The following is a 27,868-nucleotide window of genomic DNA, read 5'->3' on the forward strand; positions in this document are numbered from 1 at the left end:
TCCGAAGGTGGGACATGGAAGTCTGTAGTAATGCGTTCATTGGCTATTGAAGACAGTCACATGAATTATTGATTTAATCGCACGTATAGCCAATTACAGCGCACGTTATTTTTCTTCAGCAAATCGAAACTAAAGGCGGGCATTGATCAAATCTGAGCTCATTCCTATTGGTTGCATTAATAAAGAACAGGCGGTGTGTAGGGTATTTTGCATGCAAAGTATTAATATTCATTTCAAATCCCCTGGATTCGTGCGTTTTCTTATTAATATTTAGCAGTGGAAAAGACACGACCAATGGCTATTAAGAAATGAGCCTTCTTCGAATAATTTCAACAAAACCCGCCCTGTTTCCGATGTTTGCCGAACGTGGCCGATGTGAATTTCTTCCCTCAGAGCAAAAATAAAAAAAATCTCTGTTCTGTGGTTCGTCGCGCTGTGGATCAGCCTGGGCTCTAAGAAAAGAGGCTCAGAGCTGAGGCCTGTAAAGGGCTTTGATGAAATAGGATAAAATTGTCTAAACACAATATATTTTCTTCTCAAAACATTGTATAATGGATTATTTTTTGAGCTTTTTTAGAAATACGTCGACTTCATGGATTTTCGTCGGTTGAATTTTTGGATCTCCGGGACAACATTGCAAGCCTCGGACTCGACTGCGAAGGATGGCCGGCCGGTGGACAGGATTTTCCGCGCGCCCTTTAGGAAAGTTGGGGGAAGCCTTGTCTGTTCGTGTAATGTTTGTTTTTCAACGAGTTTGGGCTATTTTCACTCAGACATCTTCTATGTGTGATTTATGTGAGATCAAATCGTTGAATCGTTGTCAGGGTTTTGGGATTTTTGTTAAAATGCGAAACATTGCAGTAGGCCACGTTTCGAAGGCAATGTGAAATCAAATGGTTTTGGCGGTTAAGTAACATTAGTTGGCGAATTATTTTACTGAATATCGAGTTAAATAATCAACGTATTATGGTTACGACTCATTTACGACCAACTTGATGTGTTTTTACATGTTTACCTTAAAATTTGACGTTTCAGCTATCCAACTGGTGATCTGTTTAGCTTCATATTAGACTACCTTGAGAGCAACGACGCTATTTTCTACGTCTGCTACTTTAAACGTCTTCAGCATTAATTGTATCTATCTAATGTTGCTTTCATAGCCTTATAAAGGATACAAAGTAGCGTCAATTCGTCTTTATTTTATGGGGTTTGCCGTATATAAAGTAGCTTGATGCTTAGCCTGAGCTTTATGAGACAAAACGTTCGGTTAGCTGCTACCAGATAATTACTGGCCAATTAAATCTCTATTTAAGAAAGCCGATTCTTGTTTTACTGTTCGGGCTGTTCCAGACGCATTATTTACAGTGGCAGTATGCTCCAAGTTGTATTTTAACGTCGCCTTGAGGATCGTAATCAGGGCTACATTAGCTAGCATACCGGGTTAGTGCTCAACATGGCGGCGTTTAGCGTTATGCTTCTTGTTGTGAACGAGAAAAGATGGAGTCTGGAATATTCTTGTTGGCTAACTTGAGGAGCCAAACAGCTACGCATCTTCTTAAAACGTCGTATTCTGTGACAAATAAAGGGACAGCTATGTTCGCATTTTTAAATAAGTTGTATTGACATGATAGGATGTTTAGTGTCTAAAGCGCGTGGAAGTTAGCCTGCTTGGATTCAGTAGTCTCGACCCTTCATCGGTGTCCAAAGTTGAAGCCATTTTGCCAGATAACTACGTTCATTTTGGTCTGTTGTTGGACAGATAAGCTTGCTGTTTAGTCAGTGTGCGATAATAAACACCTGTACTTAGCGTGGTGATCATTATGATGGCATACTCCCTTTTTTTATTGAGTCCTTTGGCTATTTAAAGTGTAGGTGTTACAGTTTAAGTCTTAATCTTGGCTTGACTAGGAAATACCTTTAGCTTGTTATACAGTACATTGTGGCCAAAGGGAAGGGACCAGGTAACGTTTGGCCGGTGCTGTTGATTATCTAATAGCCACAAGAAAAACGTTACACTGGTCATGTAAGTTCTTTTAAAAGCCAAAAATATTAATCGTCCCATTAAAGCACTGGTGGGCTGCTTACCATAACGTACTGCAATACGTTTTTGTTGACCCTTTGTGTGTTTTAGCTTAATTCTGTAAAAGGAAGTGGAAGTAAACACTACACACATTAGTTGAACCACCACAGTGGTAGGATTGCATAATGTCAATCTGGTGTAGTGTTCATTATGTGTAATGACTCTGTAACAGTGCCCAGAAGAACATTTTGTCACATTGTATAACACTTTCCACTGCCTTTTGTTAAAATAAAGAAACTAAAGCAACATGATGGAGTATTGGTTGTTTCATCTTTTGCAAATATTCCAAGTTAATTTTTCTGTCATCAGTGTTAACCTGCCAGACATGCTTTAGCTGGTGCATGGGCCGTGCTTTTCAGTTGTCACCAGTATGAACGTGCTTGTTTGCCATCATCTGTTTTTCTCTGACAGGTTCATCAGAGTGGAAACCTCACTAAGGCTCAGACGCAGGGATAGATGCTACATCTTCAGTGTCCATGTGGAGTCCAACCATGTTCTGTTTTGAGTTAGATTATTAAACTGAGAAAGCTACACGCCTGCCAGGTTTGAACTGCAGACAAGAATATGACAGAAACACTTTGTTCACCATGTGCCATGCTATGCCATGACTATACAAAGGATTCTTTATTGACCAGTTGGCTCCCTCCTCTGGTTCATAGTGAGAATGATCACCATTGCACATTTTCAATGCGGAAACGGGTCCCAGAAGGCTGTCAAGCATGCTCCCTCTACTGCTCCAAGGAGGTTAATGCATAGAGGACCACTGGTGTCAGGGGCGTCAGGTATGTAGCTGGAGAGAAGTTCATCCATTTGTCCTGAGTAGATGTAAAATGTGACTATCTGCAAAGCATTTCCACAAAGCGACAACATAAGATTAGCGGCAGTCCTCTCACTTTTTTGATCATTTAAGAATGAACAAGTGAAATTTAAATAGATCAGATTTTCATATAGTGCTTATGAACCTAATGTATACTGTATGTACACGAGTGTTGTCTGATTGTGTAAATGCCTTGTAAAACATTATTTGTAACTGATTTAAGATGTGCTGTGTGTGTATAGCAGTGCACTCACAATAGTTCACACCAATACTAAACTCAGGTCGTTTCTCTTTTGTGGCTCTACATACAAGGTTAGGTATTGACATTGTTGCCCAGTTACACACACAAACCATATTAGTAGTTTGATAGTAGATGATATACGTACATACATACACATATGCATGTAAAGATACATACATGCAGTACCCTTTAAAATTTGCTTCTTTGTATTACGTTCATTATCTGATATACTTTTGTATTTATTACCTAAATTTAACATCTGATTTCTTCATCCAGTACTTTCTATTTATTGTGCAGTTCCAAAAAGCAAAATTATTTCAGTAATTGTATGGATTAAATTCAGCTTTGGATGCCTGATAAATACTACATTATCATCCGCTGTCTTAACTTCTGATATGTTAACATTTGCTTTAATTGCTATTGTTTTAGTCATTTAATTGGTATTATTCTCTGTTCAAACCTACTCTATTTGGTACATAAAATTCCTGACGAACTCATCCAGTGAGTGATGATGGTTTTGGGGGCTGGACGTTTGCTGTATGATCTGTATAGGTGGATGCGGTTTAGCTCTTTGATGCAGGTTTGCTGGCTAGAGTTTAGAGAAGACCTCTCAGTGTTGTTGATGTCGTTAGAAGAAGACGTGTCAGCTCAGACCAGGAAGAACTTTTAGTTTTTGTTGTAGTCCATTAGTTGTTTGATTTTTTTCTGGTGTTAAAAGAAGAGCATGAGTGCCGATAAGAGGTGATGATTCATGTGTCTAGGGGGAGCTCTTGTCTGGTGATGTCAGCGCCTGACAGTGAATCGTGGTTGGAGGGGGGTGCTTCGTAGCACGATGAAGTAGGCGAACAAGAAGGGAGGGAGAGACACACACAGATGCTGATCATGGTGGGAGGAGCATCTTATTTTTATTTTTTTTAATTTATCATTTAAATGATTATATTTGTAAGCTAGTTAATGTAGAAAATAGCAACCTAATAAAATGCATGCAGCTGTTGAGCTGTTGCACCTGAAGCAGCATCCATTAAAATTGCTTTATGGATAACTTTCTCTACAAACGTAAATGAAAGGCAACATGCCCTGAAGGTGGTGTTGCTTTAACATCCCTGCTGAGCTTAAAACAAGCTTTTTGCACAACTTGAAGTTGTTGGATCAAATGCTGGGCAGTAATTATTGCAAGTAGTTATCATCTTAATGTGCATTATAACCTAATACACAAAAACAGGAAAATTGTCCAGTCATGGTAGAAAAATGAGAATAAACCTGTCAATGTATACACAAGAAAAAAATGTTTTAGTCTGCTTTCTCCCTTAAGTTATGCACCAGGATGTTGTTTTGTAATAAAAATAGGTGACGCAGGGTCGTAGGCATGCTCTGAGAGCCCATTGGAACAGGCCGGCCCATTTCTGTCCACAAGAGAATGTCCTGTTCTTTGGGTGTTTGTTTTGGCTCACATCAGTCCCTGCCAAGCGTCTTCATCTTTCTTTTATCCTTCCTTTTATCATCCACACTCTCTTTCAAGCCTTCCAGGGTCTCATCTACTGTCTTTTCCATGGGATTCTTTTCAAGCGGCTCATTTGCAGAGAAGTAGACTGTAGGAGGAATGTTAAGTCAGCTAGTATTTGACTCACAGGACACACCAGAGTTTTGAGGGAGATCTATGTTTTGTTAAGGTTCTTTCAGCTTCTTCCTGGAACTATCTGGGTGCTAAATTAATTGCTCCTGATCCCACCTCGCGTTGCAATCGGCTTAGTGCTAATCTTGGGTTCTCACAGTGCAGCCAAGTCTCGTCTGAGCGACACTGCTGCACTGAGCTGTCCATTGCTCTCTTCTTCCAAAGTTTTGAACCTTGGCACTATCTTTCCTGCTCCCTTTTGTCGTACACACAGATTTTTTTCACTATAAATCTCCTCCCACTTACTGTTAATCAGGAAGCTTCTTTTTATGCTTTTCATTGTGAATTAACTTGTCCTTTCTATCATTTCGTGCAGTCAGCCCTTTTAGTCATATGATTGTGCTTCCTCCCTCAAAAAAATGACTCTAATTGCCTGGACAATTCAAATCATCCTCCGCTCTCTCTTCTAGATTCACATCTTCCCCTTTTTGCTCAGGTCTCCTCTCACTTGAACAGTCAGACTTGGAGATGGCCACATGTTGCCTCCAGCGGCTCTCTTCTGGATGGAAGTCTATGCACATTTTTTGTGCTGCTGTTGTGTTTCCCCTGGCATGACGCCATTGCCTTCGACCATCTGCCTCATTTTCTTTTTTTTTTTTGCTGCTTTCCTTTTCCCTTTCGTTTCTGATGGCAGTGCAGCAGTCATTTGTTGTTTTATTTTTGATTACAGGATACGCTTTCGGCCTGCTGTCATAACTCAAGAATCTTTTGCATTTTCGTTTCTCTTTGCGAAACTTTCTCGGTTCCCTGCTTTCCGGGAGGCTCTGATTGAAGTGCCTGTGTGCTATTTAAAGAAGCGTGCAGAAAAGCAGGGTTGTTTACAGTGCCCTCAAAATACAGGCTGTCTAGAAACAGGAAGTACCATAGCCCTGAAGCGCAGCAGCACACAGCGTTAGCCAACAAGCAGCCACTTCCTCCTCCTCCTCCTTGCGACTGAGCAGCGGCTCCAGCAAAACAACCCTCATACTTATCAGAGAATTATGCACCCCTCCCCTCTGCTGCCCGTCCTCCTGAATGGCGCACATACACACCGGGCTTTTCACCCCTCCGCCATGTCCTATCTCGCTTTCTCCTATTCTCTTATGCCTACAGCCCCCCTCTCCCTCCAACTGTCTCTCTTTGCCAGTACAGCATGCCTGAGTAGCTGCCTGGAGATGAAGGAGCTAATTAATTTGATTTAGCCATTCTCTCTCTCTCTCTGGCAGTGGAAAAACCAGACATCCACCCCCCCCTCCTCCACACCGTATCAGGCACCCCTCCCAGATGATTTTCCACCTACCCTTTCTAGTCTCCTTTGGCAACAACCACACTCCGAAACCCTCTCTTCCTTTTCTCTGTTTTTGTCTTGCCCGATACACAACTAGATTTTGCCAGCAGTTTATTACATATCAAACTGATCGTAAACTGAATGCCAAGTGTAACTCTCTTATGTGGCCTACGCCCATTTAAATCCCTTTTTTCAGCATTTTATCTCTTGTGTGCCCAGGGACAGTTTGTGTGACTCAGCAACGTATCACTGCTCACACAAACATGCTTGTTACAGTTCAGTGCGTCTACTTCACGGATCTGAAGCAAGCCTGACAGACTCCGGCTGATGAAAGCCCATTTTTGTCATTTGATACTCCAATGGATCTATTTAGTTTTAGCAGAGAAGTCTAGCACAGGCGCATAAAAGTTAAACATAGCTTGCCAACATTACTTAAATCCTTGATGCGCTATGGGAAGTGCTGTGAACTTTGCAGCATGCAGGCTGTGGACATCTGGTGAGGATAGCCTCTTGTGGTGCTTCAGGCCTTCAGTGTTGTCTTGCAGGAAAGGGGCGGTGCAGTGTTGAACACACACTTAAGTTTCAGGCATTCTCAGTTTACCTTCTCCTGTGACGCTCAAAAAGCTGAGAATATCTTTTATCTTTCATTCTAATGTGATCACAGGAACATTATTTCATGACAACAGCATATTGTACTTGCTTTCAGGAAGTCTCAAAGTATTTTCGTGATCAGCACTTTTCACTGCTGCCATGTCTGCGATTCTTTGTCCTGGTTGAGTAAGTCGAATGGTTGTAAAGATTCAGCCAAAAATAGACCTTTTTGTTTGTGTTCTGATTCCGTCAATGATCTCACTATCCACTTGACTTGTCTTGTGGCCACTTTTAGAAGAAGTCCGTTCTACGATACAAACTTTGAGGTTAGGTAGCATTAAGGTTAGGCCTGGAATTTCAGGACTGCAAAGGTGGTTTACTTCTTATCAAAGTATGTCATATAAACTTTCTCTGAACCCATTACCTGCTCCTTAGCAGGTTATGTTCAAGATAACATCTTAGTGCATATTAATACGTCTCTGACTGACCAATCAGTTCTCTTGGAAAAGAGGTCACCATTCTTGGAAGATCCCTCAGAGTTTGATGCACTCATAGTGAGAAAGAAAGTAAAAAAAAGAATTGAGCTGCAAGCAAATTTAAGGCTATTTCATTGTTCTTTACGTCTTTGTAGAATGATGTAATCCTATAACAGAAACTGATTAAAACACTAAAGCCATATGACCTATTAGCGGACCTTAAAAGATTTGCATTAAGTCTACTTTTAAGTTTTGACGATGTTTTTATATTTGTAAGACTAAAACTTTCTTACGCACCATACTAAGACTGAATCTGTGATTACTGCATTTAACCAACATCACTGTTGAAAATAGTTTTATTTTATAATACGTTTTTTGCCCGTTAAATGTCTTTTTTTCGAGTAGTGCAATCTTGTGATTCAATATGATAATTGAACTGAATCTTTAATTTGAATAAGAAAGCCATATCTAAGCACAAACTTGCAATAAGCTTATTCATGCCTATTTTATGTACACATTCATGCCATGGAGTTTTTTTTGGTAATTTTTCTTCTTCGCTGTGGTTGCAGTTGCTTTGTTGCTTTAAGCCTGTTGTGTTCATGTTTGCAATTGGTAATTTGGTTCCTAAACTGCCCAGGCAATGCTCAGTGATAGGTTCAGGAACCGTGGGTTGACTTACTGAGTTTAAAACCAGCTTTGTGTGACTGCCTAGCCTGACTGTGATTGTTAGGTTTAGTGAAGCCAGATAACGACAAGATGCCCATAGTACAATGAACTTGTGTTGTGATAATGAGAAAGCAAAACGTGATGTTTACATTTGCCTTTACAAGTAGCATGCATCAAAGATACATGGAAATGAATGAAATGTGTACTAAATTACATACTATATTAATATTTAAGGTGGCGTTTCTCTGTAGCTGTATGTAGTCTTGGGAAGATTAATCTGCTTAAAATGTCCCTTCTGCAGTGAAAGTTTATCATGTGAGAGCCATTTATTGCATGGATTTAATGTTTGACAACCAGGCTATAGCCCTGATATTCATTTTTGTCAACAGCTGAGAAATGTTAGCTCAGAACATGCTCCAGCATGCTCATCTCTCCCTGTGTCTACCAAGGTTTGATCCAGTTACACATAGTCCCGCCCCTGTGTCTGCGAGACAATGCGGAGAGATTAAACACCCTTTAATACGTGTTCCTGTGGGTCTGCAAATGTAAACATCTGTGATGCTCATCAGTTGTAGAAAATGTGCAGTATGTGCGGCGCTGTGGTTTAATTCTACATCTAAGTTCTCCTGTTTCTCCGTGCAGGCCACAAAAGCAGGACTTGTTGCATCGTCCTTGTAAAGCCACGGCTTCCTCTTTAAGAAACCACTGACATTTGAACTCCTTGAACATTGTTTGACTTCCCACTTTGATCTCAGTCCAAGTCAGCTGAAGAGCAGGTTAGTCATGCTTTTGCTGACATCACTGAGGATGTTTACCAACACTTTTAACATGCCTCAGGACATATTCATCTACATGCATCCATATTTGTAAGAAGACAGCCTGAGAGTAAGAAGGAATAGACATAATGTAGATCAGTGCACTGTTTCTGATTGTGTAACTCTTGTCTTTACATTGTATTTTTAATTAACTGACAACCTGTCAAATAAGCACCAAAGTAAAGGATTGACTTTTAGCATGGATGTCCAGCAGAATTAACAGAATTTAACATATTTTAGTGCTCAGGCACAAATCTAAGCCAACCAATCAATATTCTTATAGCAATGGCTAAAATGATTACATGTAAAGTGAAAAGAAGTTATTCTAATCTTGTAAACACAGCCCTCCAGAGAAGTGTTTGACGATGACGCTCTTAGCTGTTACCGCTCTGACAGTGCCATTTTTAGCTGCAGCAGATTTTAGCAACACTAAGCAGTGGGCAGAGAAAGTTAGTGACTAGTTGCTGAATAGAATGGAAATTTAGCAAGTGAAGATGCACATATGTCCCTTGGGAGTTAGTGAAGACCAAAAACAGAGCTAAAATGAGCGCAAACAGAACGTTACACTGAGATTAGGAAGGAGGACACCAGACACTGACCTAGGGTGCACAAAAATAAGTAACACTCAGTAGAAGTCAAACAATGGCTGACTGTAAAGCAATCTATAACTAAAAGCAACCACAGATTCCAGCTAAAACCTCACAAAAATTAGCCAAAACAACATAAAATTTCAAAAGAGTAACCAAAGGCACAGTGGACAATGAGAAGACGTTGAGGGAAGGATAGAAGTACACAGACAAACTGACAAACCAATCGCCAAACGAGACACAGACGGAGTTAAAGAGGGAGGACCACACAAACAAAAATGCAGGAAAAACACCAGAGACGCAGAGCCAGTCTCCACACTTATTGACTCACAGACTTTGAGGCGCGTTCTCGCTAGTGCGTGAGAGCTTGCGGCGATCGCGCTGTCAAATCACCCTGATGCTGACTTTTCAATGCTAATGTGTGCCCCTTCTTGACTTCACATATCCGTAGACTTCTCTGAGGGACTGGTGGCTGTCTTCTCGTTCATTGTCACACGCCATGAAAAATAGGTTTTACCTTGCCTTTATATGTGTCCTTATACTGGTAAACAAACAAGAACCCACTTATCATACGTTCTTCCCATAGCACAGTCAGTGAATGAACACTGAAGATTTCCTTCAACTGCACCAACAGTTTAACAGTATATGAGTTTAAATTATATTGTGCTGGTTGCCTTGAGCACAAAAATATTTTTTTTGGACGATACATAAAATAAATCCAATTAATCCTGACGATTAAATATGTTTAGGACAGAATATTGATGAATGTTAAACAGTGTTTTCTTTCTTTTGAAAGCAGTTAAATATTGAAAGTCTTGGTGAGCTAATGTTTTCAATTTTCCACCAAGATGGCTTCCTTAGTGTCTTCATCTTTGTGTATTCAGATATGTGTGCCGCTTGGTAGCACAGCATGAAAAGCTATGATCACGTTTGGCCAAACCGCTCTGAATAGGGGTGGATGGACAACGGGGTGCCTCTGAATGCAGAGTTGGTGGCTGGCTGCAGCCACGGGACAATGCCAGTACACATGTGTGGACCAAGCTGCCGCACTTCTGGAACACACACTCGAACTATTGTCTTTGCCAGCGGGCAATCCGTTTTCACACACACTCAAACACACGTACACACACACACACTCTTTATTTTCCTTCATCTTTTCAAACAGACATAATTATATTTCCAGTTTTCATTTCCTCATTCACGCACGCCCAGCATACTTTGAAAACGTGCGGGACTGCATGAGAGGGTGGGGAGGGCGAGGGGGGCTCATCCGACTCCAAGAGCCAGAGAGGTCACAGGAACAACACCCAATCCCAGAGCGGTTCCCATGGAGACAAGTGTGGCAGCGTACAATGAGGGTGAGAGCGAGTGATGAAAGAGAGGGAGAGAGGGAAAGGGCAGGGGAAGAGTAGGAGGAGGGTGAGTTGCTGGCGTCAAGGTTCAGTTGGTGGGTACTGGGGGGTATTGGGACGTGGGTTTGGAGGGTGTCGGGGGGGCTCTGCTCAAAAGGACAGTGGGAAGTATGATGGTTCTGTAGCAAAACAGTACGAGAACATTCTTCCACCCCAACTGGCATTTTTCTGCCCTCTTGTTCCAGCTGAGAGCACACCTCCTGATCTAAGGCCGCAGAGTGGCTCATGGCTTACGGAGGGGGAACAGAGATCTGTGGAATTTCCACTGACCGTGACGTGCACAGTCAAGAGCAACCAGAACGTAGAGTTGTTGTTGTTTTGAGGCGTTGTGCACGGATCCGGATATATCAGGGAGGCCTTGATGGTACTCCTGTGGTTGTTTTTCTGAGGTGAGGAAGGCATTAAAGTTGCTCTTGCTAACAAAATGGAATCTTGTCCCTTGTGGCTTTAGTGTAGCCCCAGACACCCGCTGACCTAGTAGCAGTGAATCGACATCATCATTGCCGATAGCACTTGAACACTTTTAGCTGAGGGCATAGACGGTCGAAGAGTGTCACTGCCCCAGTTTCTGTGCTTGCCTATCTACCCTTATCCCCTCTCCCTTTTATAGAGGCACTCCACTGATTTTGCACATTAAGATTACTTGACTGGGGGGGGGGTCCTATGCAGCCCATGAGAGTTGTGTATAATGTTGTATGTTTTGGGTGGTATTTTAGGCCACTATGTTTGTAGCAAAAGCAGTAGCCGAAGGCACCAGGAAAAGACTTGATCCTGTGACCAGTGTATTGACATTTGCCGGCTTTGATTTGCAACCTGTGGCCATTTTGTAAACTGTATTTCAACTGTGCTCTGGTGTCTGTATGCTGTCGTCTATGAGAGCCCCAAAAGGACTTCCAAAGCAACAGTCGTGGACAGACAGCGCAGTTTGATGCCTAGCACAACTTTTTCTGCAACCAAAAACAATATCATCTGGCAACATGCTGTGTCGGACAACCAAACACATTTACTTTGCAAACGTCAAGACACAGAATAAAATTGTTCATGCTGTCCCAACTTTCTAGAGGCGTAAAATCGTCTCCCGTGGATTCATTACTCAGACTCACCTTCCTTGATCGTTTTGAATTCATTCACTGATACTTGCGGCCTGTTGGGATATTTCCACACAGTGATACTTTAAATATAAATACCCTTTATGGTTAGAAATGGAGGTCTTGATGAATGAAAGACGCTGACATTTGCCAGATAGCTGTAATCTAGTCTTCCATATGCAGTAGGTGATTGTTCTTGTTTCCAACGCAAAGGGAAGTTTAGAGACGCTAACATGTAGACAGCAAAAGGAGAGGAAAAGGCAGTGTGAAAGTGGCACCTGAAGTTCACATCAGGTAGTACAGAATAGGGATAATGTAATGTAAGACGTTATCAAGTTGCATCATGGGACATGTAGAACCCAGGTTTCCCTGGAGCTCTACCAGCAGCAGGGACTCGAGGTCGGGATATCTCAGCTTCTGTTGCATCGATTTTGACCGTTCTTTTTTTAACGTGTCTCTCGTAACTCCCTAAACTTTATCGAAGTGCGGTGCTAAATCGCTGGATTGCCCCTTTAATGCCTCCATTTTTCCCTCAACTCCACTTGTTTCACAGAGTGCTCCCATCCGCCATTTGACTACCGACAGTTTGTCCTCTCCCTGTCTCACTTTTTTCGCCGTCTCTCGTGCTCGCTCTCCTCTCACTCTCTCCCCTGTCTGTCTGTCTGTCCTTGTGCCCAGGTTTTTTGAGTTGGCGTGGTTCCTGTTTGTTTTCAGCCATTTTGGGGACTTGCAGTGCTCGTAACAAACTGCTTAAATGGCGTCCTCTTGCTTGCTTGCTCTCCCACTCTGTCTCCCTCTGCCTCTCCCTCCCTCTCCCTATCGCTGGGCTTTGTGTATATAAAGTAGTGTGTGTGTACGTGCATGTGTGTGTGTGTGTTGGAGAGAGGGGAGAGAGGGAGCAACACTTCCAAATAAAAAGAAGATTGGATTCAGTGGAGGGGTTGGGGTGGGGGGGTGGGGGGGTGGGTGGGGGGTGGGGGGGGCTCGGATTCACTTGCTGGAAAAAAAGAGCAAAAACACTAAGAATCGTGTGTCAGAGGCAGAAACTGGAGAGAGAGAGGAGAAAGAGAGCAAGAAAGGGGGAGTGAGTGAGGGCGAGCAAGCAAGTTCGAGTGTGAGAATCGCTCCTGCCCTCTGTCTTCACACACTGCTGCCTGTATGTGTGTGCATGTGTGTGTGCGTGTGTGTGTGTGTGTGTGTGTGTGTGCGCACCGCCTCTCCCTGTGCTCGCTCTCTCTCTCCCTCTCTCTCTCTCACACACACTCAGACGTGCGCATACACAGACCAAGGGGGAGAGAGAGAGAGAGAGAGAGAGAGAGGGAGAGAGGGAGTGTGAGGGGAGAGAACACATCGCAGCAGAGATGCAGCAGGAGGTTTTCCGAGGTACGTTCTCTTGTATGCTTGCCTTCCTGAGAGACAGACAGAGAGAATAAGAGGAAGAGAGGCTGAATTCTGTTGTTTTCCTGCTTGTTTTTCTGCTTCACTCTGCTGCTGTGGCGGTGATTGCTCTGCGCGTGAAGAGGAGGAAAAGGTTTCTATTTTACTGTGCGTGTTTTGGGGCGTGAGTGTTGGTGAGTGTGTGTGTGTGTGTTTATGCAATGTGTGTGTTTGTTGAAGTGTATTTTGTGTGTGTGTGTGTGTGTGCCTGTGCTCGGTTTGTCTGTGTATGTGTGTGTGTGTGTGTGTGCCAGTAACAGGCCTCGTCTCCCTCATCCTCCCCTCCGTCGCTGGCGCACCACGCAGTTCTTTTTCAAGAGCGATGACTCGTTTTCAGATTGTGATGAAACTTTTAATTTATCGAAGCCTCTTGCGTCTCTGTGATTCACTGCAGATGGGGGGGCGGGGGGGGGGGGGGCAGCCCGCACACATCAGAGCAGGTGTTAAACATGATGTGAGATTTGTTTTGGAGGGTCTTAACATGGTGGGCCAGCCTTCCACCCCTATCTGAGAAACTTATCTAACAACATCAGAGGCAGGGTTTTGGGAGGAAAAACTTGCTTGTAGGTGATGGTGAATATCTCCAGTTCTGTCTCTTCTGTTTGATTTTGGGCTGCCCAGTCTGTCCTCCATTTTAGCAGCCTGTTGTTTTGCCGGAGGTTGTCGAAAATAGAGCGGCAGAGGGCATATTGATGTCCCCTAACCCTGTTGTTGCTGCCCTAAGCTCTTACTTTTTTTCCCCCCAAAACAACAGAGCATCTGCTGCCAACTACTCTGCATTCCTGGTTTCCATGGATGCCAAGCCAAGCCCCTGTGCTCAATGTATGGAAAATATGATCCACACTGCCACAGGGATAGGGGTCATAGGTCAGACAATAGGAAGTGTCGTCAAAATAGATGATGTTGTCATATAAGTGGTGACCTTTTACATTATATGCCTTTGGGCTAAAATGTACTTGCTGCCATTTTTGAGTTGAATGGCTCTGTTTACTTTTTTTTTTTTCAAATGCCACATACGTAAAGGATGTGGACGCATTCAGGAAACTGCCGCAGCACATTGCTTCTTTTGTACCTGCAGTTAGTCGTCACTATTGTAACTTACCGCTTTGGCACAGCCTTGCTAATGCATTAAAATGTTTCTTGGTTGTTTGAGACTCCAATAGGGCTTTCACACCCCCTTCAGCAGGGAGTGCCCATGAAATTGGAAATGATTTTGGGGAAATTACCTCAAAAAGGTCACCGGTGTAGCGAGGGTGCTCTCCAGGGGTGCTTTTTTGGTCTTACTGTTTCCTAATGCCTCCAATGATTTTGTTGCAGTGAGCAGAATTATGGGAATTACGTGCTGGGCTGAGAGCTAACAGAGCATGGAGGGTACAGCGTTTTAGACGTGAGCAGGTTTGCTCGTGCGTGGAGTGGCATTCGAAAACACCACGACTGAACAGTTTACACATGGGGTGGGAGCACGCAGTCAGTCACGCTGAGGGGGATCTGAAAGACAAGCAAACCATAAAATGTGAACATGGGATGGATGTGTTTGAAGTTATCCCTGCCTCCCCTGCTCACACCACCACAACTACCACAACCACTCCCCGACCCATACCAACTTCCCCTTACCTCCTCCCTCCTTCCCTCCCTCTGTCCCATCTGGCTGGCTCCGTGCTCTCTTGGCCGGGGGGTTGTGAAGAGTTCAGTAGCTGTTCTTGCTAACGATGTCCCCCCACCCACCGACACACAACCTCCTGCACACACACACACACGCGCGCACACACTTGTCTTTACAGACCAACTGCTGCTTCGATAGTTGTGCCCCTCTGGCTGCCCCTCACTGGGGAGAAAGCCCAACCAACACCTTCCTCTTCCCACATGCTCCTCGCCGCTGGCTCACCGGCTGCAACACCGAGGCCCCCCACATCCCACCTTGCAGGCACTCCCCTGAACCCCTCACGCGCACAAATACACAAACACACGCGCACAATGCCAACATCATCCCTTTAAGTACTATTAACATTGCAATCAGCAATTAGGTTGCTGAGTAAAATGCTGCTATTACCCACTGAATGCAGTGATACTACTGAAAAAGAACGCAGAGCAGAGATCGTCAAATTAGAGACCAGCTTCCACTGACCTGCTGTGCTTACGGTGGTTGTACACACCATCAGGTTACCGTAGCTTTGTGAACACGCAACTTCTCTGTGCCATGAGTGATTATCCAACATCAACACTTTAAATGTATTCATGGTCAGTCAAGTCATTTAGATTGTCTCTTAACTGCTGGCCATTTAGAAACTGTTTGATTATCCAGCTGCCTGTATTCCCCGCACTGTAAAATTCATAGATCGCAGCAGCTACTTTGTGTAATACATAGATTGTATATAAAAGATAGATGTAGCCTCCAGGTGTGAAAAGGAAAGCCAGTGTGGAATTGGCTTAAACTTTTATCCTTTCTAATGGCCAGCAGGGTGCAACTCTTCAGGTTGCAAAGGAGTCAGATAGGTTGCATAAAATTCTATGAGAAAATTACCCTGCTATCACTTGATTTGTTACTTTAGTAAACATTTTCCTAATTATACATAATTGTCCCAATTTATAGCCTCATGTCTCCTTCGACACAGCATTGTGCTCTTTTTGTAATTTTTTGTCTAAATTTGATTAAAATAGGCAATAAAGCAGGGCACGTGTCAGGAAATGGCTACCTTTTCGATAGTGTGTGCTCATCATGTGCTCACAATTTCAAAAAACAACGTGGCAAAGAGCAAATAGCAAACTTGAGGTTTCAAAACATTAGTCAAAAAAACTATGTGTGATGTTCCTGTTCCTGCATCCACCATTCCTTTAATATACAATTTATATTTAAGTACAATAATAGCCAAAACTATTTTTAAAAATCAAGTTGTAATCAAATAGAATTAAAGTGAGAAACGGCAAGAGTACTGGGAACCTAAGAAATGAGCTAGTCTTTTTTTTTTTTAGCACTACTGGGATTTAGGAAATTTAATGAAGTGTTTACAATATTTTGCATACCACATTACATGGCTCTGAAACAGTGCTATAACTTTAATTTGTCACAACCAGACTTAATGCAATAGCTTTTGGGCACAATAGCTTGAAACAGTTTGTCTTAGTTTGAACTGCTTCAAACCTGTGATTTGATTATTGTGAAATTATTCTCGAGAGGTGAGAAAAAAAGAAGTGTGGTTACCGAATTCTAACAGTTATTTGTCTGTCTGCTCTGCACAAGGACCAGTTTCAGTGATGAATAAACAGATTGCTCAATGTCTGGTTCAAGGCCTTGAGTTTATGTACCAGCCAAACTCCTCTGCTGTCCTGCCTTATGTTATGCAAGGCCAATTGAATAGTAATGCTACTAGGGACTGATTATCCGTTTAAATTTAGCAGATTATGAATTAATGGCTTCCATGGTCATAAAGTCATCCACCTTTTTAAGATTCTAAGCTATAAAACATGGGACAGTATCTTAAAGTCGAATCGTAGAACTTCCTTTTAGAGTGAACATTAAGATTATTGATTATCACTTAACTGGTTTGGACTACTCTGTTATTTTGTCCTATTTACCACGCTCAGAATCAAAAGCAGACCATGTTTGCTGTTCCCTCACGTTTGCCGTTTAACGTAGAGCACAAAATGAATCAGTGCGTGCTGAAAGTATGCCTTTCTTCCCACTGTCTGCCAGTGAACAGTCTCTGTGCCTGTGCATTTGGTACAATGTGCTTTATGTTTTACGCGAGTTTAGTTTGTAATTTGTGCTGCACCAGCTCAGCACCTGTTCATGCTATGCGGGTTTGTAGTGCCACAAGTGTAAATAGACGAACACTTCATAGGCCAACCAACATGTTTATTTGTGCTGAACATCCTGTTGCAGAAAGGTGTGGGAACAGGGTTGCTGTTTATTTTGATTTTGCCTTAGGGTCCTCATAGCCACATTTATCGGCGTGTCTGTGAGTTGTCGAAAAGGATGTATATGTGCTGATGCGTGTGTCCGCTCTCTGCACAAATAAGGACTTTTTTCGGCATGTCCTATATTTGTGCACACATTTCTTTGTGCGTGCGTACGAGGAAATTCGGCACAATTAAAGCTTGCTAAAATCCGCCTGTCACAGTCAGACGGCGTGTCGTGCAGGCTTTGCTTGTACAGCGACTGTGTGCGTCACAGGGAGATAAAGAAAAAAGAGCGAGGGGGCGTTATACGCATTTTCCTGTCCATGGCACAAGCATCAGATGAGATGGTGAAATTTTTAGCCTTAGCGCCGTCGCTCAATGTGTCCGCCCACTTGTAGCAGACTGCCGCTTGCAATAAGGGATTTCCTGTGCAACATCTATCGCTCAGCAGATTTGAGTGACAATAAAGGCCTGTTTCAATACAGAGCAGGTGAGACAAGATTGTGCGTCTTTTTTTTCTGTTTGAGACGTACATCTTGAATAGGCACGAACTGGTTTTTTGTGCCTGCACAACCAGCATGTGCCACCGCGTGCTCTGAGTATATTATTTAAAGACACGACTGTTTTTCTATTGTTGACTACATCATTCCATCTGCAGCCCAGTGTCAGGCTGTGTTGCACTCAGATTCACCTTTTGGCTTTGAATATCATTTACAAGCGGGCCCTTCCATGTTGCCTGAAGGCTTGTACGAGGGTATGTACAGTGCATGTATGTGAGTGTGTGTCAGTGTTTGCCTGGGTTCCTGTGTTGTCTGACAGTGCAGTATGTCTGACTGTTCCTTTTTCAATGCACCCCCTCTCCTCACCCCCGTCTCTTGTTGTCTTCCTAACCCTCACTCTCTTTCTCTCTCCCTTTCTCTGTCACCCCTTCACTCTCCCTCATCCTCACCCTCTTTCTCCTTCTCTCTCTCTCCCTCCTCTTCCCTCTGCAATAACAGTGCTGACCTAGTTTCTGCCTGTTCAGGGCTGCCTGTGGAATTTTACAGCGGCCTGCCTTCCTGGCTGCTTTGCTGCTTGAAATCGAAGGCAGAAAAGCATGACTGAGGATTTTTCTTCTCGTCGCATCATTATGGCCTTATACTGTCTCCGTTCTTCTCCCCAATCTGCCGACTTCGACAAAGAGACCCATTTTAAATACGTGATAACAGCAAACTAGCTATAGTATGTAAATCTTTCTTATGTATGGCAAATGGCAGCAGCTCTGCATCCACTACGTTGAATTAGAATGGAAATGAGAATAGCCTGTCGCTCATCTTCTACAGCTTAGCTGGGATTGTACCGGATGCAGAGGGCGGAAAAACACCATTTCTCTGTGCACATGCATGCAATCTCCCTCCCTACTCCCTTCATTCCTTCCCCCCGCCTTCACAAATAAATGGTTAGAGTCTTGCCTGGCAAATACTAGCCACTGCCAGGAATGGCTAACAAGGCTCTCGCTCAGATAGCAAGAGAGTGGGACTATTTTTATGTGTGTTGGGGCAACGGATCTAAGTCAGCGCTCTATTCTGAGGGAATCTTGATTAAATCTGAACGCCTTCCAATTAGGCATAGGGAATGTTGTGTCACAGCCGAGAGAGATGGATCTCCGGAATGCGTTTCTGAAAGCTTGGCTGTGGCACGCTGAAATCTAAACCAGCACTGCCGCAGATTCATTCCTTCCCCCTGCCCTCTCCCTCCTTTCACTCACCATTCCTAGCTGAACAGTTGGAGTTCAGTATTGCTGGGGCAATTTCTTTTCTTTGCCTTTGTTTTTTATTAGCGGTTCCTTCAGCATCGTGATCGCTACTTCAAAAATTTTGGTTGTAATGTTATTTATTTACTTCATATCCATACAAATGTACATGCACATGTATTATAGTATATTCATATTGCTAATAACCTCTCTCTGATTTTTCTTTTAGATTTCGGGGGCTGGTCATGGTGTCCAGTGAGAAGGTGTGGGACCCCTTCCATGTGGGCCTTGTTAAGCCACGTCTAAGTGAACAACGCCTGGCTCCTGGGCTACCTCCTTTCTTCAACCCCACACACAGTGCAGCTAAGGACAACACATTCTACAGAAGTCAGCGGCTGTCATCCTTGTCTTCCCTGCCACCGTCATTAGTGGCCCTTCATCCACTTCAAGCCTCTTCACCGTTACATCCACGTGTCAATTTGTACAACTCCAGCAAGATTGAAGGACAACACAAACCTGTCCACCGTCTTGGTGTGGTCTCTCACGCCAAAGAAAAGGAGGAGGAAGGAGAAGTTGAGCAGTTGGAGATGAAGGGTAAAAGACTAGGAGGCCGTGCAGAGGCCACAATGGAGGACAGGCTGGAGGATATGGGTGATGGACCTAAAAATGCAAAAATCACCCTCAGCTTCCCGTTAAGTGCAGCCCCCCTCCCAACCTCTCTGACATCGCCTAACCACTGTCACAGCTCCGCTTCATCCTCCCCTTCCCCCCACCGACGGCGACAGTCCTCCAAGACTTCGGACAAGGGTTCGCTGTGGAAACTGGATGCCACCATGGATGTAAAGCATAGACCTTTTAAGCCCCCCAGACACGACAGCTCTCCGTCCTCTTCACCTTCCTCCTCCTCATCCCCTATGACTGCTCATGCACTTATTAGGAAGGATATAAAGTCTCCACCTCCACTGAAGTGCTCCAAACTCAATTCAGAGACTCAGTTTCACAGGTCTCCCCCGAGATCCTCTAGTGGGTCTTTGGGGGGCTGTTATGGTGGAGATGGATGGGATGAGAGGCATAGGGTGGCCAATGGTACAGCCTCGCCCTCTCAGACCGCCCAGATCCTCTTCAGTCTGGGTGCATCGGCCTATCAGAGAGGTGGGGATGCGGAGAGGAGGGAGAAAATCACAGGAAGACCAGCTGGGAAAGCGGGAAGCCCTCATGGACCAAGTCTTCACCCACCCACCCTTCATCTTCCTCCCCCCTTACCACCACCACCTCCTCCCCCTTCTGAGGGCCTTACTGCACCCCCTCACTCATCGTCCTATTCCCCTACTGACAGCCTGAAGCCCGAGCTGATTTGCGGGGTGTGCCATCGGCTCTTCAGCTCCGCTTCCTCCCTGACAGTCCACATGCGGCTGCATCGTGGCAGCCGTGCCCTCAGTTGCCGATATTGTGGCAAAGTTTTCATCCACAGCAAGAGACTGCAATCCCACGAGGCCTCCTGCAGGGTGCCAGGGCTGCCCTCTAACAGCCTGCGCCCTCCTTCTCTCACTGTGCAGCCAAAGGAGGAGCCACTGGAGGAGGGCGAAGTGAGAGTGGAGGGGGGAGTGATAGTGGGAGAAACAGACATCAGCAAGGCGCGGCCGGGGAAGAAAGCGCGGAGCCTCCTGGCGCGTATCCAAGGTGATGATGCAGCAGGCGCAGAGCTGCTGGCGGGTGATGAGAACCATTTTGTGAAGGTGGTGGATGGCAATGTCATTTACTTCTGCTCTGTGTGTGAGCGCTCCTACATGACTCTATCCAGCCTGAAGCGTCACTCTAATGTGCACTCGTGGCGCCGCAAATATCCATGTCATTATTGCGACAAGGTCTTTGCCCTGGCTGAGTACCGTACAAAGCATGAGGTGTGGCACACAGGAGAGCGACGGTACCAGTGCATCTTCTGCTGGGATGCCTTTGCCACCTACTACAATCTCAAAACACACCAGAAGACGATACACGGAATTAACCCCAGTCTCATCTCCAGTGAAAAGACAGCTAATGGAGGATATAAGCAGAAAGCTAATGCCCTCAAGCTCTACCGCCTTCTTCCCATGCGCTCCCAGAAAAGACCCTACAAGACCTACAGTGACAGTTTGCATAATGGCCTGTTGTTGCCACCAACCGAAACATCTCCCCTCTCCCTGCCCGGCCTGGGCTGTGCTCTGGGCCCTGGGGACCTACAAAGCCTCATTGGTGGGGCCCACCCTCAGAGTGTAAAGCCTGACCCAGATGCCTTCCCTGATGGCTTTCCTGTTTCTGTGACTGCTGAGCACACGGAGCTCTCTGCACTAACACCCCTCCCCCAGACTGATGTGCCCCAAGTTAGAAAACATGAGAGTGAGGCCCTAGAGTCAGAGCAGGGGAGAGGCAGTGGGAGCTTCAAAATGTCTAATGGCAGCAAAACCAAAACTCTCAAGACAAGTAGAAACACAGAAACAAGCATGCCTTCTGTGATAACATATGGCCATACAAAACCCTCCGTCATAGTTCATGGAACAGCAATGTCATCCTCTGTCATCGTCCATAGCAACCAGGTTACCCCCGGAAGTGATAAAAGCCCAGTGAGCAGCCCACTCCCTGAAAGCAGTAACAGTCAGACTTCACTGAAAGGCAGCCCTAGATCTATCAAAAAGCAGAGGGATAGTATAGATAATCTGAGAAAAAGGTCCAGAGACAGTTCAGATGCCACAGAGGAGGGCTCAAGAAGCAGACAGGATGCAGAGACAGGCAGATTATTTCACAAATCACGTAAATCACACAGCAAGAACGACATCTCAAACTCAAAGCAGCTCTCAGGATCTGTAGGGTCACAGGTCAAAGAGGCAGGGCCGCTGTGCCAGATTACTGTACGCATTGGTGAGGAGGCCATAGTGAAGCGCAGCATCTCTGAGACAGACCTTAGGAGAGACAAAAGCCTCTCTCCTCCAAAAACCAAGCGTAGTGAAACGTCATCTGTGCGGGACACCAAGGAGCCACGTCACTCCCACCACCATCACCATAAGCACCGCCTCCAAAGTAGAGTCAGCCTGGATGCAGAGGAGGATAAGGAACGGGGGAACTGTCAGGAAGTCAGAAAAAAGAGCTCTAAATCTCCTGATGAAGTCAGGGAATACTACTTCCGACAGGAGGTGCGTGAGCAGGAGAGTGACCACGACATGGAAGACAATCTATGGCGACCTTACTACTCCTACAAGCCTAAGAGAAAAACACAAGCACATCTACAGAGGGTAAAGAGCTGGCAGAGGAAACTGAAATATAAGCGTTCCATCCGGCTGAAGAGGAGGGCAGAGAGACTGAAGAATCTTGCCAATAAAGAGACAGAAAAGTCACAAGACGAAGACGAGGATAGGACAACTGAGGAGACTGAAAAAATGTCAAAAGCTATCAGAGATGAGGGAGAAGTGAAAAAGAAAGATTATCACTCTGCCCCTTTAAAGGAGAAAAATAAAGATGCAGAACAACATGTTAAGGAGGCCCATCCTGAGGTTTCCACCCCTCCTCTTAACTCTCCAAAGTCTCCTCTGTCTACCTCAGTGGCTCCTACAGGAATAAAGAGGCGGCCTTGGACTAATGGGAACGCGGCAGAGTGTGGCACTTGTGGCCGCTGGTTCTCAAGCCCCAGAAAGCGAGACAAACACGAGCTGAGCCATCTGCTGGAGTTTGTATGCCTCCTCTGTCGAGCCACTTTTCCCTCAAGGGATAAGTTGGAAGACCACCAGAGAGCCCAGCATCCCAAGCCGACAGAGACACCTGCCGTGCCCTCTAAAGTTGCTGAACAAGTTGAAGGGATTAAATCCGTATCAGAGATTGCAAAGTATGATGAGGACAAGCAGGCAGGTTTAGGAGGGAGTAATTGTAGTCCAACTCGCTTAAGCAGAAGAGCATTATCACGACACACCTGCCCACAGTGTCATAAGGTATGCAAGACATCATCAGCACTAACTCGCCACATTCGACGCCATGAGTTAAGCAGTTCCCCAGAGAGAGAAAAGGAAGATAAAGACACGGAGCCAAAAACTTTAGAGACAGTTGTAAACACTCCTAGCACAGACCTAGAAACTGAAAAAGGACAGGTTCCCAGTGCCCTCTCTGTTTCAGTTATTAGCTATTCAACGCCAGAGCCGCCCAGTAGTGGTGAGTGTTTGGCATCACAGCAGCATGAAGACCATCTGAGTGAACTCACAGATGAACATCAAATGTCTGAATCCAGTCACAAAGCTGAACTGAAAGAGCATGCACTTTCAGCTCCAGACAGAGATCACAGACCACACATTGCAGACCCTCCATTAGAAAGCCCAATTAACCTTACTCCCAACAAACATGAATTCACTCCTGCCACACCATCTACACTCCAGAGTGTGCTTGTTATGAATGGACCTGAATGTCTTGACTACCGTACCCTCAGCAAAAAGAACCTAGACAGCCAAATCCACAGAATACCCAGTCCTCTGCATATTGTGGCATCTACCAACAGCTCTCCAAATGTGTCCATGACATCACAGACCAGAATAACCACTGCTGCTCCTCCTGTTTCCATGGCAACAACTCCCAGCTCTGAGGGGGGATTTATGAAACGGGATGGGGTCATTATGGACAGAGAGAGGCAAGGTGGGAGTGGCAGATTTCTGCATGCAGGTTACAGGGAACCACCTCTGGTCCAAGATCTCAGAGTCCAGTCCATGTCCAGAAGTCCCTCTCCCAATGAAGCACAAGACCTGACCATGTCGTCTATACTAGCCAGAGAGAGGGAAATAGAGAGGCAGAGAGAGAAAGAGAGGGAGCTGGAGAGGCAGAGAGAGCAGGAGAGGGAGAAAGAACTTGAGAAAGAGAGAGAGAAAGCGATAGAGAGGGCACAGCAAATCAGTAGAGTTACTCATGCCCCAGAGGACCAGATTGCACTCTTGGTTCCTAAAGAGGAGCCCTTGAGCCCTGTACCATCTCCCCAACATATTCCCACTCAAACCACTATGAATGGACCCTCTTCACACAGGCACACTCCCAAGTCCCCCTGCCGGTCCCCCTCAACTATTGGACTGTTAGCGCAAGCCAACCGCCAGGTTCATTCCAGTCCACAAGGACTAGAAAGACTCACACTGCCCACTGGAGCAGCTGGTGCCGGTGACCGCCCCTCTGCCCACGCTCTGCTTCTGCCCCGAGCCCCCCAGCCACCTGAGCCAGAGCACCATGACAATGTTTCTTCCAGAGACTCCCAGCCAGGGGATGCCACTCCAGTGGGCTACTCTTCCCAGGATTACCCTCTACCCCTCATTGTGCCAGACACCTACCGCTCTGGTAAAAAGCAGGAGGAAAACCTGCTCATGTCCTCCTATCCACCTGGAGCTCTTCCCTTTGGCCCACTGGGAAAAGTGATGGTTCCTAACGGCGGGGACCTGGCCAAGCTGCCGTTCTATTCAGATCCTTACCAGCTGTTCTATGGGCCCCAGCTCCTGGCCTACCCCTATAACTTGGCAGCACTTCCTGTGGCTCTGAATATGATGGCACCTGGGGGAGACAAGGTGGAGCCTCTGCCTTTCCTCCCTGCCATCTTCAACTACGCAGCTACTGCTGGGCCCTACATGGGTGCAGCCCCTCACCCCCTTGTGGCAAATCCCAGCCTTTACAGCAGCAGCGGCGGCAGCAGCAAAAAGCAACGAGACAGCAGCAGCGGCAAACCGTAGAACACAGAACACTACAAGGAATATATTTCAAAGGGGACAGCCTCATCTGTTTAGGCTGGGAGTGGGAGGGGTGCGTGCTTACTGGGTCACTGAGTACTCTTGCACAGTACACCTGCCTCTCTTTTATTCAATACAGATCAGAGCTAGGCACTAAAGGAGTAGGTGTGAAGGGAGGAGAAGGAGCAAAGAAACAGGGAGGAGAGGCCAATATTATAGTGACGTATCATCACTCCCTTATCTTTACTCCTGCTCAGCTTTCTCCATGTCTCTCCTGTCTGCCTGTAGTGTGTTGTAGTTCTAGAGCTTGATTAATCTTCCTCTTCGACTCATTATATTATCTATAATATAAGAATAAGAACTGCTAACAGGGTTTGTGTTATGTGAAAAATTAGTTCAGTCTACTTCCCTTTATAGTCACCGCATAACGAGGATAAACGCTCTTCAGGGAAGGCATGTGTGGGAAAGGATAAGAGACGAGACAGAGGAGTCCATATGTGACACAATTGGAGGTGGAGCAGCGAGCAACTCAAACCTTGTGTATTTTTGTATGAACGAGTTAAAACGCAGGAGAATCCTGCCATGAAACTGTCCACGAAAGATATATATGAGCATGTACATGCACATGTATGTACGGATTTGTGCATGCAGAGTTGGGCTTAAGCAGGTATTACTGCATATGTGTGAAAGTGTGTGTGTGTAGATGCGCGTGTATGTGTGTGTGCGCGTGCATGGGAGTGATGGAATACGAATGACTAGATCATTCCGTGCGTATGGGACGCACACAGCATTCCTACTCTAGTTGGAATCGCTACTGTAGGTCAATGTGTAGAAGTGCATTTAGAAGTGATTCATCATATCCAAATCATTAAGAAGTTAAGCTATGGCTGGATGTGAGTGTATGACAATGACAGATCATCTGAGCTTCTAAAGTCTCAGCAAGCCTTGTGAATTTGTGGCCAGATGACGCTGTAGGAACTGTAACCTGTATAGCATTCACCATAGTTTATACCTTATGTGCACAAAATAGAGAAGTAGTGGTCACTTAAAGGGGACACTTGTAGCTGCTTCAGAAATTGTAGCTGGCCACTGGGTAAGAATTCAAGGCTGGTAGACCATTGCACTTCCGTTTCTCATCTCAATTCCTTCACATAAAAAAAGGAAAAGAATAAAAACCAGTCAGCCTTCATGTTGTGTAGCTTTTTCCTCTTTGAGTGGAAGATGAAAAGGCTCTGTTTCCTTAGCCAAGAAGAAGAAGAAAGCAACAGCAAAGAAGGAAAAAGAAAAATGGATTCAGGGTATTGTGTTTTTTTTTTCTGGATAGGAAAGAGAATTATATGGGCACAAAACTGTTGGACTTTGAGTCAGAGGGCCCCACAGAAGTGTTGCTGGGGCCTAAAAATGTTGTCCTACTCCAAAACTGAGGGGAAATTGGAAAAAAAAAAAAGTGTGAACTATCACCCTTCCTGTCCTGTGTCATTTTACCAAGAGGTAGGAGAAGGCTGAGCTTAGCAGCCAAAGTGGTGGCCGAAACTCTCCAGACGCCCTCCTGGGGCTTTTTTTTGTTATGTGTAATGTTATCTCTATATGTTTGTTCTGTTAAACTATGTTGTTGTTTATGTTGTTTAGCCCTCTTACCGGATGGAAGTGGCTTCAGTGAAAAGAGGGAGTAAACTTTAAAATATGAATGTAAATTTAGTCATGAGGTTAATGAAGTACAGCTGCATTAATGATATAGTTGGTTTCAGTTCCTTTTTTTTTTTCTGTTTTGACACAAATAACCTGTTTAAGAACCGTATAACGTCTGGTATGCATATATACAGTAGTCCTAGGACCACGTCAGTAAACTTGGGTTCTGTATCCACAAAAGCATGAGCAACACTTGCTTCCTAACCGTTTATATCCTCAGCAAATCTGGCATTGTGCACACAGCTTTTGTTTGTTTGTTCCTTTTTTTTTTATTTTCTGGCCTTTTATTCTCCCATGTCTCTGTTAATACTTTTTTGGATTATTGTACACAGTTTGGAAAAATTCCACAACACGTGCTGCCACATTTACACCTCGCAGTCACTATCTTGGAGCTGTTTAATTCTCCCTCTCCACTCAAGCATACACTCGCTCACTGCAGCTCTTCCATATGAGGTGCGTGCTTTTCGTTGTGCGTGCGTGTGTGTGTGTGTGTGTGTGTGTGTGATGGCACTGGGGCACCTTTTGGTTTGGGCAGGAGTGTTAAAACGCAGTGTGACCGACTGCAGGGGTGCACAGGCATCACCTTGGGTGTGGTTACAAGCCTTTTGCGTGTTTGGCGTTTTGCGTATGAGAGTGAGTGACCGTGTGAATAAGAAAACCAAAATAAATCTGCCTAAGCAGCATATCCCTTGGCAGTATATGGGCCACCTGTTCTTATATTTTTGTTTTTGACACTTTTCTGTGGGTTAGTTTCAGTGTAAAAAAGCCTTGCTGTCTCCAATACACTATCTCAAGCCATTCCTGTAGATGGACATGTTTGTGTTTTTGGACCATTTCTTATGCCATAGTTTGCCATCATGGTTATCATACAGACCAAAAGCATGCAAATCGACGTATTGTAGTGACTGGACTGGAATCTGGTGGTAATATACAACTATTTACTGTATGTTTTAGTTTAAATGAATGTGCCTCTGCTTTGATATTTAAATAATTATCTATAGTAAGATGTGGATCTGCCAGATTTCAACTGTTAAGGTGCCTTGTTATGGCATAAGAAATTTAAATAGTCAACATTTTCTTGAGAAACGACATTATGATTTGGAGATAGATTTCATGGCTTTGTTTGCTATGAAGCTGTTCATAGATGTAGGAGTGTGGCTAAACTGTTTTGGTATCGTGTACATGTCTAGGGTAATACTGTGCCATATAGAGCCCACAAAATATGTTAATGTTATTTTTAAAAGATGTTTTAATGTTGCCTGATGACTTTGTCTTTAGATTTGATACAAAGGCTTGTAGCCACAGCTCTCCCAAAGTCTGTAGTCTCCTTTTCCGACATCCTTCTTGTCTCTCTCTCTCTCTCTCTCTCTCCCTCCCTCTCTCCCCTTGTTTCCGTCTCCCTTTCTTTCTCTTTGCTGCAATCAAACAAAATAAAGTATTAACCTGATGACCCAATGAAATCAGCTCAAGTCTGGTCTTAAGTTTTGTTTTTTAAATGACATCTCTAATCTTCACCATTTAAATTATAGTTCTTAGTATGAACCACATGCCTAAAGTTGGCAGATGTCTTCTGTTTATGATATTCTGTAGTGAAATATTCATTTAGAGAACCCTTGTAATGAAAATATGTTTGTTCTCGCCTTATTAACATGCCCATATGGTGTTTTTTTATGTACCGAAAGATGCG

At 44.6% G+C, this 27,868-nt stretch overlaps 1 protein-coding gene across 5 annotated transcripts; it reads left to right on the top strand.

Moving 5' to 3' along the window:
* Positions 1-393: 393 nt before the first annotated feature.
* On the top strand, positions 394-27,644 carry zbtb4 (zinc finger and BTB domain containing 4). 5 transcript variants are annotated; one of them, XM_022210217.2, is made up of 3 exons: positions 394-2,623; positions 2,740-2,862; positions 19,008-27,644. In XM_022210217.2, exon 3 carries the CDS (start codon positions 19,024-19,026, stop codon positions 24,493-24,495), a length of 5,472 nt encoding a protein of 1,823 aa, XP_022065909.1. In that variant the 5' UTR covers positions 394-2,623; positions 2,740-2,862; positions 19,008-19,023; the 3' UTR covers positions 24,496-27,644. The 5 variants fall into 5 exon arrangements, with proteins under 5 accessions (XP_022065909.1, XP_051799557.1, XP_022065908.1 ...); XM_051943597.1 differs by lacking the exon at positions 394-2,623 and having other exon boundaries at positions 2,723-2,862; XM_022210216.2 differs by lacking the exons at positions 394-2,623; positions 2,740-2,862 and adding an exon at positions 12,847-13,095.
* The last annotated feature ends 224 nt before the right edge of the window (positions 27,645-27,868 follow it).

Source organism: Acanthochromis polyacanthus, chromosome 23 (assembly GCF_021347895.1).
Source record: "Acanthochromis polyacanthus isolate Apoly-LR-REF ecotype Palm Island chromosome 23, KAUST_Apoly_ChrSc, whole genome shotgun sequence".
Taxonomy (NCBI): domain Eukaryota; kingdom Metazoa; phylum Chordata; class Actinopteri; family Pomacentridae; genus Acanthochromis; species Acanthochromis polyacanthus.

What these genes read in the sequence shown, in the direction of transcription:
- zbtb4 (XM_022210217.2), top strand. Translation starts at nt 19,024, where the DNA reads ATGGTGTCCAGTGAGAAGGTGTGGGACCCCTTCCATGTGGGCCTTGTT.